Here is a 14559-nt window from a genome sequence, read left to right as displayed (position 1 = left end):
AGCCAGATAGTAAAGAACTGTTAAAAAAAAAAAAAAAAAAGACTGTTTGGGTCACATTTAGACAAAAGTGGGCAAAACACAAAGCTAGTCATGCAATAAAAACTAAACTAATAAATTAAGGTGGTAAGACATAAACTGTGTTGCTGAAGTACATTTTCTAAAGTTACATGTTGGTTCAGAAATCAAACATGGAAAACATGAGGAGACTTGACCATACAATCTGTCCACCAAACGAGATTGGCGAATTATCGTCGTTTAAATAAATAACATTATAAAGTGCAGGTACTACATATTCTGACAGCGGACGTACAAATATCAACATCACCACAATCAGTACATTTTTTAATTAAAGGGCCACATTCATATCTACAGACTAAAAGGAATATTTATGATTTAGGTAAGTTTACAGTTATTATTTTACACACACAGCACACTACACATTAAGGTTTGTAAAAAGAAAGCCTCAAAGTAAAATGTATCTTTTAATGCTATAACATAGTCTCACAGTAAACTATTTGAGCTTTGTCATGTCCTGATTTATGAAGATCAACAAACATTGGCTTTACTTAAATGGAATGCTCACTTGTCTTGTCTATTTTGAATAGTGGCTCAAAAAAAAGCGCCTCTTTGTTGCATATGTTGTTTGGGAAAGATGAAGTCAGGGATTACTTATTTAAAATGTCCCTCAAGTCCTCCATCACTTGATTGGAAAAGGGTAGGCATTTTGAGAAATACTTTAGTTACCTCTTTGAATTGTTGAAAATATTAATGAATATTGCATTACTGGTTGTGATTAAATCCTTTTTTTTATGTATTTTTTCCCCATTGAACAATTATTACATTCATAAAAAAGGCTAGACTTTTCTAAAAGGTTTAATCCCTCACTTTGTCACATCACATCCAGACCACAGGAGACGTTTTGGATTACTATTTAAAGACTCCTCTAAACTGTGATCAACCTAAAAAATATATCAATGTATAAATATAAATATACTCAAGTGTAAGTTGTACAATAACAATTTGGTTATATCTACAAAATTAACGTACTTTGATTACATGTCAGATTTTCTTAATATTTGTCATGTGAAATTATGCTACAGCAACAAAAGATGTACTTTTCTTACATAGTTTTTAGGGTTGCTAAGTTGACAAAGGAGTTAAAAATAAACGTATACTGTTATGCAATAATATCAGTAGACCTTTTCTTAGCATGTCTAAGTCTTTTGCAAAAAAAAAAAAAGAAAGCCACACAAAACATTTTTGCCACATTTTAGCTAGATATAAACCAAAAGAAGTAATATTTGAAAGTGAAGCCTCAAGCCAGTCATGCACTTCTAATAAAAGCAAAGATGGCACACAAATCAGCCTCAAGTATATAATATATAATGATTCATTAGATACTTATAGCACCATTTTTTAGATACTAAAATACGGACAGAAATTAGTAAAATTCATAAAGTACATCCCTATGGCAGATCCCTGACAACGTTTTAGAAATGAATAAACATTACGAACTTTAGAAAAGTTGCATGACAGGAGTGTTTCCACAAATATCTATTTGAATAAACAAAAAAGGATAATGTGTGGCTTTACAAACTAGCAAAGTGAATAAACTAAACCAGGTGAGAGTACATTTCACATTCTTAGAGCATACGGGATTACACGTAACCAGAAAATCAATCCACATCTCAGGTGCTTCAGTTGGATTTCGAGGAGTCTAGAAGATTTCACTGACAAAAAGGGTTGGTCCAAGTTGCCACATCAGGAGCCATCTCGTTCCTGTCCAGATCTAAAACGAACCATTGAGAAGGTCAGTTTCCAGAGGTCTAGAAATGTCAGAGTAAAATTTAAGAAATGCTTCCCCCTTGTGGATAGATGGATGGATGGATGGATGGATGGATGGATGGATTACTTTCAACATTACCTTATATACCAATCAGGGGCACGCATGATGATCTGCGTGATCTGCACATATTTTTCTGTCAAAAAAAAAATCAGAAAATTGTGTAAAAAATATTTTATAAATATTAAGCTGCATTAAAGTACAGTACAAACACTTCTTATAGAATTGGCTTTTTGTCTATATGCATTCCACATTTTTAAATACCATTTAATATTTATTCTTTTTTTACTATTCCATATGTAAGATAATAATAAAAGTAATCTAATGTTGACGTAATCACCCGACTCTCTCCATCTTAAAAATACATGTAAAGTTAAATCACAAGTCTTCCACGACATTTGGAAGAATTAAAGATAATTCATAATCCACAGTTGTTTTTCAGTCATATTTCTCTACCTTTGTATAGAGACGATGATGAAGAACAGAGTCGGATAACCATGGATGCCTTAATGCCTCGCAGGCCCCCATCCTCCAGCTAACGACAAACGTAAGACAAAAATACTTTTCACATTTTAAATTCTCACCAGAGATGACAAATTCCAGATCATACAGAGACACAATGCACTTACGTTTTATTCATTACAAGGAGCCTCGTGATAAAGTCTTTTGCTTCCACTGAAGTATCTGCAAACTCCTGTTCCTCAAAGTTCCACTGACAAGCCAAGATGTTGTTTAAAGTCTGATTGTCATCATCGCCAAGGAAGGGACACAAACCGCTCAGGCTAGCATTTAAAGGGAAGGAAGATTTAGCAGTGATTTGAGCACAGCTGAGCATGAATTTGCATCTCTACTTACAGCATGTAAGTTATGACACCAAGGCTCCACATGTCTGTGTTGAACGACACAAAGTCGTAGTTGACGACCTCAGGAGCTAGAAACTCTGGAGTTCCAAAATTCACCTTTAATTTCTCCCGTGGTTTATATCTGAAACAGGACATGGTCGTTTTTCAACCCAGGGACATTTTGCATTTTCAAAATACCAACAAAACATTTAGTAAATCAGAAATAGAAACTTACATCCTAGCGAGGCCAAAATCAATTATCTTAATCTTGTTGGTCACTCTGCTCACGCACAAAATGTTTTCTGGCTTGAAAGGTGAGAAAAAAAAAATTAAATTACTTCCAGTGAATAATATTAAGCTAAAGACCTTTTTCTACTGGTTATTAATTTTAGCTAGACCAACAAACAGCAATCGTAAAAGAAACATTTCTTACCCCATTTATACAACATATAATTTGTGTAGAGCAGCAAAAAAAAAAATATTTGACAAATATCTACAAAGTAAAATGTTTTATTTTGAAATCTAAGAAATTTAATTTAGATGTGTTTATACTTTCAGATTTCAGAACAAAATTAATCAACAAAATTTTGAAAGGAATAAAATCTTAGCATTTTGTAGAATGAGCTGAGAGAGCCTTTTGCTGTATACAAAATTATTATTTACATAGATTAAAGTTAAGAAACATTAAATTATTATTCAAAGCTTCGTATAGTAAAGTACCTTTGTAGATATTCTATGGAATTGCTGCATAAAACCAACAGAGCCACTTAATCCACCCTTTCTTATTGCCTTTACGATTAAAGATATTTCTTATTTGGGTTTGTAAATGCTACAGAGTGGGGGCCAAAAAGCCATATCTGACTCTGGAGTCACAGGTTGAAGAGTTATGAACTAGACATTTGATTTTAAATATCTTCTTAATTAAAGTAAATAAATGATGTGCATATTTTATAAAATCAAACGTAGTCACCCAGTGTATATTTGCCAAAAAAAAAAACTTGATAACATTGATAGTGCAGTGCAATCTGTACTATTATACGGTAGCAGAACTTTTCCATAACAACATCTGTTTCTCACAGTTTGTGCAGAGATCCCTCACCTATATTGTTTGTGTTTATCTTTGTTACCTTTAAATCTAGGTGCAGTATCGACATTTTGTGCATATGCTGAAGGCCCTCGCAGATCTGTCGGATGAACACCACAGCATCCAACTCCATCAAAGTGTAGTTTTCATCAATAATCCTGTCAAAGAGTTCCCCTCCACCAACACTGATGATAAAAACAAATGTAAAAACAAATTACATATGCAACAAAAAGTGTAGGCGTTTCACTTTAAAAAAAAACAACAATGCAACCTATAGTAAGTTAAATTAATAATTATATCAAGAATTTAAATATTGAGTTAGTATGTACTCTTAATTTATACACATTACATACACATACTGTAAATCTAAAAAAATAAAAAAAAAAGGGTCATACTATTCAAGTACAAGGATGATGTCATTCCTTGACTCATAAGCTGCATAGAGCTGGATCAGGTTGGCATGGTCCAGATTATTCATGACCTGGATCTCATTCTTCACCATGTCCTACCAAAAACACAGGCACAGAAAGATGCAGAGGCAAACAGGAAGATGCACAGATGCAGGACACAAACAGATACACACACATAAAATGAGAGGTGTCAGCTGTTCTCTGCGATCGGAGACTATGCATCTTCTGGTCTGGGTCAGTTATTTTCTCTCTGCGGTGAGAAGTATTCCCTTTGCCTCTGTTCCAGGAGAGGCCTAACAACATTCTAGTAAGTACTAAAAACTGTAACGGCCCCCGGGTTTTTTTTATACCACACGTGGCTTAGTTCTCAAGGTAGGAGTTAAAATAGACTTGCTCAGCGTCATGCAACGTATCTCCGGTGTCGTACCTTTTCTTTCTGGCTTCGAGCTTTAATGACCTTCGCTGCCAAAGTGAGACCTGAGGAGTTTTCAACACATTTGTGCACCTGACCGAACCGGCCCCTGTAGGAAGAGAGGCAGAAAGAACAATTGGCTTCCTGTTTGCTGCACAGACAGCCAAGTTGTTCTAGCCTTGCAAATTATGCATTGCAGCAGTAAAGAATCACTTAATAATGGGACAGTGACAGTGGAGAGCATCTTTCCCAAGAGAAATCAGGAATTGATCTTTCCTTCTGGAAAGTGTTGCGGTTAATCTGCAATTTTATTAAATCTGAGCCAGGCTGCGTCTCTTCTTTGAAGGTCCGGATTAACACCTAGTGATTAGCTACCAGCTGGCGCTGTGGATCCAGTATCACATACCAGTCAGTCTTCGTGTAAAAATAACTGCCATGACTCTGGAGTTATGAACCATTGAGGAGAGGAAGAGAAAGGGGGGAGGGAGGGGAGGACAATTACACAATCGGCCCTAAATCTGGAATCAAGAACATCTTTTCATGGTTTTTGTTCAGCAGGCATGATTTTTACCTATTTATTTTTGGTAAGTAGAAAAGAGGAGCAGCACACTCACCCGCCTAGGACCTCTTGCCAGTTGATTGTGTAAAAGTTTCTGATCTGGTTTGGCTTAGCAGACACAATGCGATGATTAAAAGGAGCTGCCGGAGGAGGAGTGGTGTCTAAAAACGGCCGGGGAGACAAGCAAAAAGATGTCATTTGTTTTTAGAAGTTACAAATAAGGTGTAACATACATGTCTCACTGATAATCAGCTGCTGTTGACTTTTTAAAGTATGCATGCAACCATTGTTGCACTGGCATATCATTTACAAATGTTTTGTAATAAATAACTACAGATAGAGTTGTTGTCTGTGTATTGTTTACGAAAGCAGCCAGCTTGAATTCAAGTCTCAGGTTCAAGACTAAGCTCTTCTCTGAACTTCCATTTGTTGAACTGTAGAATCCAGATCAAGTGTGCTGGGATTCTCAGTAAAGAATCATTATTGCATTAGTACATCCTAAATTTTAACCCAAAAAGTATATAATCAGATTGAAAAGATAAACATTACAGGTTACTGGATAAAAGAAGAAGAAAAAATACATAATCTACTGTATTCAGATAGATGCATAGCAAATCCCAGACACTTACCACTGTATTATTTACTTCCAGAAACTTTAGAGATGCATGCCTAAATGTGTCTTTGGAAGTTTTGCTTTCCTCTTTTTTAGGTTATGATTTATTATTATTCTGTTCATGTTGAAAAAGCTATTAACCATTATAAAAGTTTATTTTAAGATATCATTTTACATTTATTCCAGAGGATAAAAATGATTTGCAGAAAATAATGCTCCTGATCATTTTTGTTTCTTTCTATTATTTTTATTTGATCCAAGATTCACATCTTTGTCATGTTGATTTGCTGTCAGTTTTCAACTAAGGACCACCTAACTCTCTTGATCACTTGTGTAACCCTGAAGTGGTTGATTCAATTTTACTTAAATCTTGTTCATTGACATATTTAATATTTTTGAAATCAAATAATTGTGACACATTCTCCCTTGCTTTAGTCTTGTTTCCACTTCCTCAGAGCTCAGTTTTACATTTCAAGTAGACTTCTACACCAAGCAAAATAAATAAAGAGCAATGTCTTTCATTTATTGAAGCTTTACAGACGAAAAATGTTCTAACTTTCAGGATAATGAAGAGAAAGTTCTAGTCATCAGAGGGACGTGACTCACCGATGAAGAACCGCTCACTTTGATCGTCATCGATCGTTTTCTCGTCAGCATTCTCCAGTTTTCCCTTCTCCAACTTTTCTTTAAGGTTGAACTGGATTTGAATTCCATCTGCCTTGAAGCAAGCCCAGTCTCCATGCTCACAGCTCTCATCATCATCCTCCTCTTTCTGCTGCTCTTCTCTTTCCTCATTCTTGTCTTGTTTTGTCTCAGTGACCTGGTCCTGCTCAGTCTCTGTGCACGGTGTTGCATCCTTGTGGTCGTCGCTGTAAATTGAAGTTGATGGGTTTTATAGATTTGTTTTGTTCTGTCATATTATTGTAGCTTTAGACAATAAAAATTTAATGCAGATGTATCAAACAAGCAAAAAAAAAAAAAAAAGAAAATAACCAAGCATGGCCTCTGAAGCATGAATTTGAAAGAATAATGAAAATTGATATCTATGGCAGGTTAAGGTTAATTGCAAACAAAACCAGAGCAGCAAGGAAAACATCTGTTTTAATTATTGATTTATATTTGTATTCAGCTATTTTGTTTGAGAAAAAAAAATAGTTTTCTCAAACTATTTTGAAAGGAAGTGGTCATACTTTGATCCTCGGTGCTACTCAACTTCACCAAAAATGTGAAAGATAATTATTCAGTGGTAATTTGTGTAGGAAGTTTACCGAAACCTAAGACCCTGTGCAGAAATGTAGATTGACTTATTGCCACAAGAGTAGTTATAGGTAAATATAATCACACCTGGTAACAATCTCCTCTTTTTCATCTACATCGGAAGAGGGCATCTTGGAGTCTTCTATTTGTTCTTCAGAAGCAGAAATATTTTCTTTCTGTTGTTCCTCGGGAACTTTGGGCTTTTCTTCTTCTGCTGCTTTCTTTTGCACTACATCATCCACTGGCACTGCTTTTACCTTAGTTTCCTCTTCCTCTATTTGCTCCTCAATAACACCTGCAGCCTCACGTTCCTCAGCCACAGCAGGTTGGGAATCTTCATGCACATAGTCCACCAGGTTGCAAGTGGGGGCCTCTGGTTGCTCGTCTTTAGGGGTCACCCCAGACTCCAGATCCAGCTGCAGAAACAGCTGACCTGTTTTTTCTGTGTTCTCTCTGTTTAGTTTCTGCACTTCTTCAAGAAGCAAAGCCTGCTTCTTTGGCGAAATATTATCTACAAAAATACAAAAACACAGAATCTGAATTAAGTCTCTCACTCACCGTATATAATTTATAGCTCTTCCACATATAAGGAAGTCAGAAATAGGACCTCATTGATTTTGAGATTGGTTTCCGAGCGAGGATTTGACTGCTGCGAGAATTAAGCTATTATATTCTATTTTTTTAAGTACCTGCTGCATCTGGAGGTTTCATCTTCTTTTGAGCTTTCAGGCTCTTCTGGCCCAAACATGGTTTTTCTCCCCCATCTTTGCTCTTGTGGTCTTTCCCCTGTGAAATGAAAAAAAAGAAAAAGAAGAAGAAGAAAATAGTAGATCCTGTAGCCAGGTCAATATCTGTACTGCATCAATGTTGATGTTTGCAACTATATTATTTCTCTTTGCTTGTCAGACGTATTTCTGTTCCAAAACAAAAATTCAGAAATCTGCCCTAAAACGTTTTTCTCACTTTTAAAAAATATACTTTTTTGAAGAAATTATTTTTTTAAAACATCAAACTAATAATATCCAGATAAAGTGGTGATGAGCCTCATAATATTAAGAACGAGACATCACCCTTTATGTAGTCATAAATGCAAAAGCATATAGAGTCAAGCAATAAAAAGATAAAGAACTTCTAGTATATGTACAGTTTGTAAGCACAAAAAACCTACAAAGCTTCCACATTTACGTGATGCGAGGAAATGCTTTGGTCCATGGAGCTTTATCTTGTAATGGGGCTGCAGAGAACTTGGCTGACATGCAGGAGTTATCGCTTGTTTCCATTTACTGCCTTTGCTAGAGGTAGTTTTCTAGTAAAAAGACAAGATGGAAATGCTTGGTAGGGTTTTAGCAGTGTACACAGAAGGGGTGCATTTATTTTATTTTTTATGTTGTTGCAAACAGAACAGGCATTTAACTGAAGCAGCAGTGCTGTAAAGAAGTATTTGAACTCACAGATTTCCTTAGTTTTTTTTTTTATATATCTCAATTAAATGTTTCAGATCATTACGTTTTTTTTTTTTTATATATCTGACAAAAATAGCCCGAGAAACCTAGAATAAAGAAATCACTTAATTAGAATCCAGCTCACAACATAACATAATATTCTCAAAAAGTCCCAATCGAAATATAGCCACAAAGTCATCCGCAAGACTTTGGTACTCCAGCAAACCAAAGTGAAACTCTCTCAGGACCACTCGTCCAGGCGGTCACAAGAAACCTACAGCAACATCTAAAGCAGTGCATTGCTCACCTACCTCAGTTAATGGCCAAACAATAAGGAAGATCCTGGGCACAAATATTCTGCACAGGAGAGCTTTTATTTGCTAATACAAAAGTATTTCTGTTATCCCTGAAACATTTGGGAAAATATTCTGTGGACTGATGAGACAAAAGTGGAACTTTTTGGAAGATATGTGTCTTGCTATATGCCTCCCTTCAGTTGTAAGTGCATATGACAATGGTATAGTTTGGTTATCTGTAGGCGTTACACAACCAGTGTGTTGATTGGGGAACATAAAAATGTCACAGACTGCGACAAGCAAGTGATACACTATTATGGAGTCATATAATGGTAGAGTTATAGACTTAGGGTTTAACCCTGCCTGCCCAGTAAGAGTCCAACCAGGCTGTGGCTTTAACCGGTTCTTCCCCAATTAACAGATTCATCTCTGTTTGCAGATCCAGTGCAGTTCCTCCGCATTTTTTTGGAAACCACCTCTGGGCTGGTACAAGCTGGGCATTATGAGCAACTCATTTGATTGTCAGCAGACTCTTTGGTACGTCACTGGGTGAAAACTCCTCGATCATAAACCTCTCAACCACCATTTTCAATCTGCAACAAGACCGTCGTAGTTGGCAAGATGGTGAGTCACAAATCAAAAAGAGAGAATCTTATCAGAGAATGGCCAAAAGGCGCTTGCCTGGGAAAAAGTCAGCCTGATGAAAACCAGCCTCTTGTCTTACACTGGGCTATCAGCTATGGAGAAACGATTGCTTCCTGGAGGTGTGGAGTGTGTTGAGGTTTTCAATTCTACCCAATTGCTAAAGTCTGCCCGTGACTTATGTAACACGTCAGTCTGACGTTAAGAAGCTTATCAGAAATTCCCTGCATTGTAACCAACCGTTCTCCACTGCAGGGAGAGAAGTGCTGATCCCAGCGAAGTGGCTCTTAAAGTCATTTCTATATTTGGAAGCATGGCCAAGACGGATTGAATAGCTTCATTCACTTCCTCCACTGCCATTGCTAAAACTACAGATAGATTGCAATTATAAAGCAGTGCAGAAAATCTGCATCGTTGTTCACAACTACTCCTTCTGTTGGCTGATTGGCCCAGTAAAAAAATCTGTTGGAGACAATCAGAGTCACGCGGAGAAAGCTCAGACTGTGCAAGAATTGTTTTCGAGCAGAATTGCCCAGGAAGGCAATGGCCTGGCTAGTTACATGCACAAACTGACATTATTAGAGCATCATCATCAGTGATTACAACTCCTTTTCTCATAACCTAAGTTACCACATTCAGCCCCACAGAAGGGGCTATAGCATACCAATCTTCACCGAGCCACGCCCTTCTGCTCAGTGGAAGTAAGATGTAAGTTAATACTTGAATCCAAGTGAGGTACTGTCTCAAAAAAATACAGCAATATGCATGAAAGCAGAACGAAATCTGTAGCATACTTTTTCACAGCACTGACCAAAAGTAACATACAATTAACTGTATAGGTAAATAACAAAAAACTTAATATGAAAGTTGACATCAAGGGCTGACGTTCACAAAACCATAAAGTCACACTTTCAATAAACAACATATGACAAATTGCAAAAACCTAACTGCCTTGCGGCCACAGTTACTGGACATCAGCATGCACATACTGGCTTATATAATGGCATGCCTCTGCTTATTCATGGCTGATAGATAGGTAGCAGCAGGACAGTGAATTTATAGCTTATCACTTGTCGCACTCAACAGTGGAATGTGATGCTGACCCTGTGTGGAAAATATTACAAGCGATTGCAGGTTGTTCTCCAAATCTCCCAGCTGAATCGATGACACTAAACACTCTGATATCAGGTTGAGATGGAAAAAAAAACTCATCTTGAACTTGAGGTGTCCCACATATGTTTTTCAACGTTCACGTTAACTGAGAGGGGATATGTTGCAAGTGTTAGGGTTCACCTAGAGACAGTTGTGGGGTAAAGAAATGTAATTGGAAAACAAGGGAGTGCATTTCGAGACCAAAGTAACATGAAATAAATGTTAAATATTTCACACCTCTGGAGGTGGGATAGGATGAAGCCCCCACCTGACAACCACTCTGACGACAACGGAAATTTGTTGAAACACGAGCCACAAATGATTCAGATTACTTGGCGGTCATAAATGTTCAGCAAAAGAAACACTGGGGAGATTTTATTTTATTTATTTTTTACTTCTACAACATACGGTAACCCTTCTTTCTGCCAATGTGGTCAGTTTTTGCTTTGCTCATCCGTCTAACTTAAAAGAAAACCACAACCGCTATGTAAGTGATAGCAGCGTGCACGTCTGAGTGCCGGCTGCTGCCAGATAGCACTTAGTGACCCTTTAACAGAGTCATCACAGTCTGCTTAATTACAGATATATAAAGACGGAAAGCCCAGGTCAGCTCTGGATGTGACTTCGGTGCAATGGGAAAGTGTTTTTGAGTGAAAGATGATTTTTTTTTTAAATAGACATTGTATAATGCTTATGTATTTACCTTTTAACTTCCTGAACTTTAAGTACATTTAATGAAATGCAGTGCAGTAGATTACATATGTAGGAAACACTGAAAGGTACTTTTAAGTGCATCCTCTGTAATATCGTACTGAAGACCACTTTCGATGTTGTACAACTTCTTTGTGCTCCAAGTGTTCTGGAGTATGTCTCTAGCAGCTTTACGCCTGTAAAAAATTATGTTTTTGCTGATTATTTACAAAATAACTTGGTCTCAATCGGATTGGCTATGTAAACATAGATTTTCAAGTTTGGCCACAGATTCTTATTTAGATCTTATTTAGATACTTTGTGCACTTTGAACACATTGAAATGCTAGCTCGGGCTGGCAGTATCTTTAAGGTTGTTGTACTGCTGGAAGGTGAACCTCCAGCCCAGTCTTAAGTCTTTTGTGGCTCCAGTCATCCTCCTAACAGTTCTGATCAGCTTCCCTATCCCCACAGCACTAAGCTGCCACTATCATGTTTTACCATGGTGATGGTGTGGTCAGGGTGAGATCAGCATTACTTTTCTGCCACACATTGCATTTTGCATGCGTGGGAGCTGCTTTATTTTGGTTTTATCTGACCAGAGCATGTTCTTCCACATGTTGGTGTTCTCATTTTATAACTGACTTGTAGCAATATGCTGTAAAACTGCCAGCAGAGCTTTAACTGGGGCACTATGAAGAGCTAAGAAGCACAGCATGTACAAAGAAATCTGAGTGAGTGAGAGTAATGAAGACCAAAAGAGAGGAGGTGAGAAATTTGACTCATCATGAAACTTTGACACATGGTAAGCAGAGGGGGTAAAAAAAACACCACTGTTCCAATCAAAAAAAAAATCCCAGGCCACTTGTATTTTGATCTAGGTTTCCTGCTGGCTTTACCCTGGTGCTGCCAGGTTGTGCCCCTCCTTGCCTCGTGCAAAGGAGGCTATGTTGCATCAAGCGCAAGGAGGGAGTCAGCAGCCATAAATGTGAGTTAAATGGGGACTTTATATATGTATCATATTTATTGTGCAGTAGCAGCATTTTCTTGTGACATAAACTACCTTTATTGCTTTACCCTTTAAGTGTATCTTGGAAGTGTGTACATGCCAAAACCCAGAAATGACCTTTTAAACCAGCTAATTATATAGAAAAAATCCTTCAAAGCCAAAGTTAATTAATGAGCAAAAACAATACTGTTCAGCTTTGGTGCTGTAATAATTTGTACTTGTCCTGCTAAAAAAAAAAAAAAACAGAAACTTCTGAGCTATAACTTTATCTTGGTAGTTTCCACAGCATTCTGCTTTGCATGTGGAAAGTTGACAAATACAAGATTAAAATAATAAATGACCATGTAGAACCCCTTCAAGCATAAAAAATCTTCTAATCTCACTTCAGAAACTACTCTGTAAAAGCCAGAATTCAATTTTGATTAGGATCAAAGTCACCCAAATTTGGCAATGCATAGTAATGCAACTTAGCATTTTCTAGCAAATCCCACCTTGTCAGGCTTCTTTGTAACCGTCTCTGTGGATGCTTTCCTTTTGGTTGCCTGCTTCCCTTTACTGTCTTTGTTCCTGGAGGTTTTCCGAGTTGCTGGACCTTTGAACATCATCTCCATCACCTTTGAACACTTCACCGTCTCACCAATGAAGCCGATGACCTGCTGCATGCTAAGGACCAGCTTCTCCATTCCCTCTAGCTTTTGGGCCTGCTGCTCGGACCGCTGGTTGACTACAGACATGATGGTGCTCATCTCCTTGCAGATCTGCCTCACCTCCCGCCCCATCACCTGGGTCTGGTTCACCACCCTTGGGGAGAAATGGATCTCCTCCTTGTCCACCTTGATTTGCTCCATATCCTGCTCAATATCATCGATTTCTTGTGACATCCCATCCAGTCGACTGAGGACCTTTTCTTGAATGTTGATGAGTTTGTCCATCTTGCCACTCAGGGACTCAATGCGGTTTTGGATTATATCAAAGCCTGCATTACTGGAGTCTCCCATTGGATTTATGACTAAGGAACTCATGGTTTCCTGTGATACAAAAGTTACCTCAAGACACCAACTTGATACAAAAACTGTTTAGGTAAAGTCCATGCAACAAACAAAAATACTTCCACTAAAATCGCTGCCAGTTCTACAGAGAAGAAGAGAAAGCTAGGAGAAGAATTCCAGAAAATATTCCAGGTACAACTCAGCAGGGAAATGCTCAAACGAGATTTTAAATCTTTGAAACTACAAGATAATTTAAGATAATTTAAGCAATCGGAACTATTATGAAGTCAGTCCTCTGGTCTTCTCCTCATGATATGGTATTAAGAATAGATTGAGTTGGGGGGGGGGGCCTAAATGTAAATGGCCGGCCTACGTCAGCAAGCTTCAAATGTTTAGGGAGGGAGCTTGGCAGTGGTTGGGTTATGAGACATCTGAGAGGCTTTAACTGTTAAGCCCACCTCCGTGCACTTGCTTGGTAGGTGTCAAAATGATCACTGTACGCAGTACTTGTTGTGCCGAACAAGTAGGAAAATGCTTAGCGATCAGCCCCCGCTTAGGTGAACTACAGATTCATCATAACGGGCAGACTTTTCTGTAAAGACAGAAATTCTGTGTAATGTTCAACCTGAAAAGCAAGGACATATCTACGGCAGTGATATGCTGTTGTAAATGCTGAGTAGAAGTTACAGGCAATCCTGAAAGGATCTCTGGATTGCCTGTAACATCTTCTCGCTGTCAAGGGAATTGAGAAGAAGCTTGACCTACAGTTGGACATGAAGCCTTCAGGCTGAAAGAAGAGATGGGTGACCACAGATGATTTATGATGTGCTTACTCTCTGACAAAAACATCCTCTGATAACCTCCCGTAGGAGAGTAAAGGATCAATTTTAACTGACCTTGGGTAACATAATCATAATCCATATGTCTTATAGCTCAAATTAAGTTATCTATGATTTATCAACATTATACTAATGTCAGCAGTACAGACAGATATAGACATCTGTTTCTTGACCTCCCCCCCCCCCGCTCCCCTCTCCATCCATCCAGCCCCCTTTTCTTTTTGTGTTCCCACAGACTCATGCTTGAAGACATCGTAATGATTCTGACAACACAAGCACAGACTGTAAACTGGGACAAGATGCCAAACTCAGCTCATGCCAATTACTCACACCCATGTCTTGGCTTGAAGAGGGGTTCAGTGAGGGGGAAAGGAAGGAACCATCTTATGGTAAATTCAGATTTACCATAAAGTACTGCTGTCATTTTTTCTGTGTCTATCAGAAAAAACATTTGGATGTCCAGACAGTTTTAAAAAAAAAT

The 14559-nt window shown here is 37.8% G+C and overlaps 1 protein-coding gene across 3 annotated transcripts; it reads right to left on the bottom strand.

The window, feature by feature from the left end:
- Window positions 1-521: 521 nt before the first annotated feature.
- Window positions 522-13513, bottom strand: LOC106960651 (myosin light chain kinase 2, skeletal/cardiac muscle-like). Of its 3 annotated transcripts, XM_015053855.1 has the most exons (15): window positions 12742-13513; window positions 8189-8326; window positions 7710-7806; window positions 7108-7531; window positions 6370-6632; window positions 5206-5311; window positions 4607-4700; window positions 4165-4274; window positions 3813-3954; window positions 2921-2991; window positions 2699-2827; window positions 2473-2625; window positions 2300-2378; window positions 1925-1979; window positions 522-1789 (listed from the first exon to the last, which is right to left on the bottom strand). In XM_015053855.1, exons 1-14 carry the CDS (start codon window positions 13270-13272, stop codon window positions 1926-1928), a joined length of 2391 nt encoding a protein of 796 aa, XP_014909341.1. In that variant the 5' UTR covers window positions 13273-13513; the 3' UTR covers window positions 522-1789; window position 1925. The 3 variants fall into 3 exon arrangements, with proteins under 3 accessions (XP_014909341.1, XP_014909342.1, XP_014909343.1); XM_015053856.1 differs by lacking the exon at window positions 8189-8326; XM_015053857.1 differs by lacking the exons at window positions 522-1789; window positions 1925-1979; window positions 2300-2378; window positions 2473-2625 and having other exon boundaries at window positions 2735-2827; window positions 2921-2987.
- Window positions 13514-14559: the final 1046 nt, after the last annotated feature.

The sequence above is a fragment of the Poecilia latipinna genome, unplaced genomic scaffold (genome assembly GCF_001443285.1).
Source record: "Poecilia latipinna isolate Pla-1442-1.1 unplaced genomic scaffold, P_latipinna-1.0 Scaffold1208, whole genome shotgun sequence".
Classification (NCBI taxonomy): Eukaryota; Metazoa; Chordata; class Actinopteri; order Cyprinodontiformes; family Poeciliidae; genus Poecilia; species Poecilia latipinna.
The sequence above is the reverse complement of the archived record's forward strand: the minus strand, read 5'-3'. Positions and strand labels throughout refer to the sequence as shown.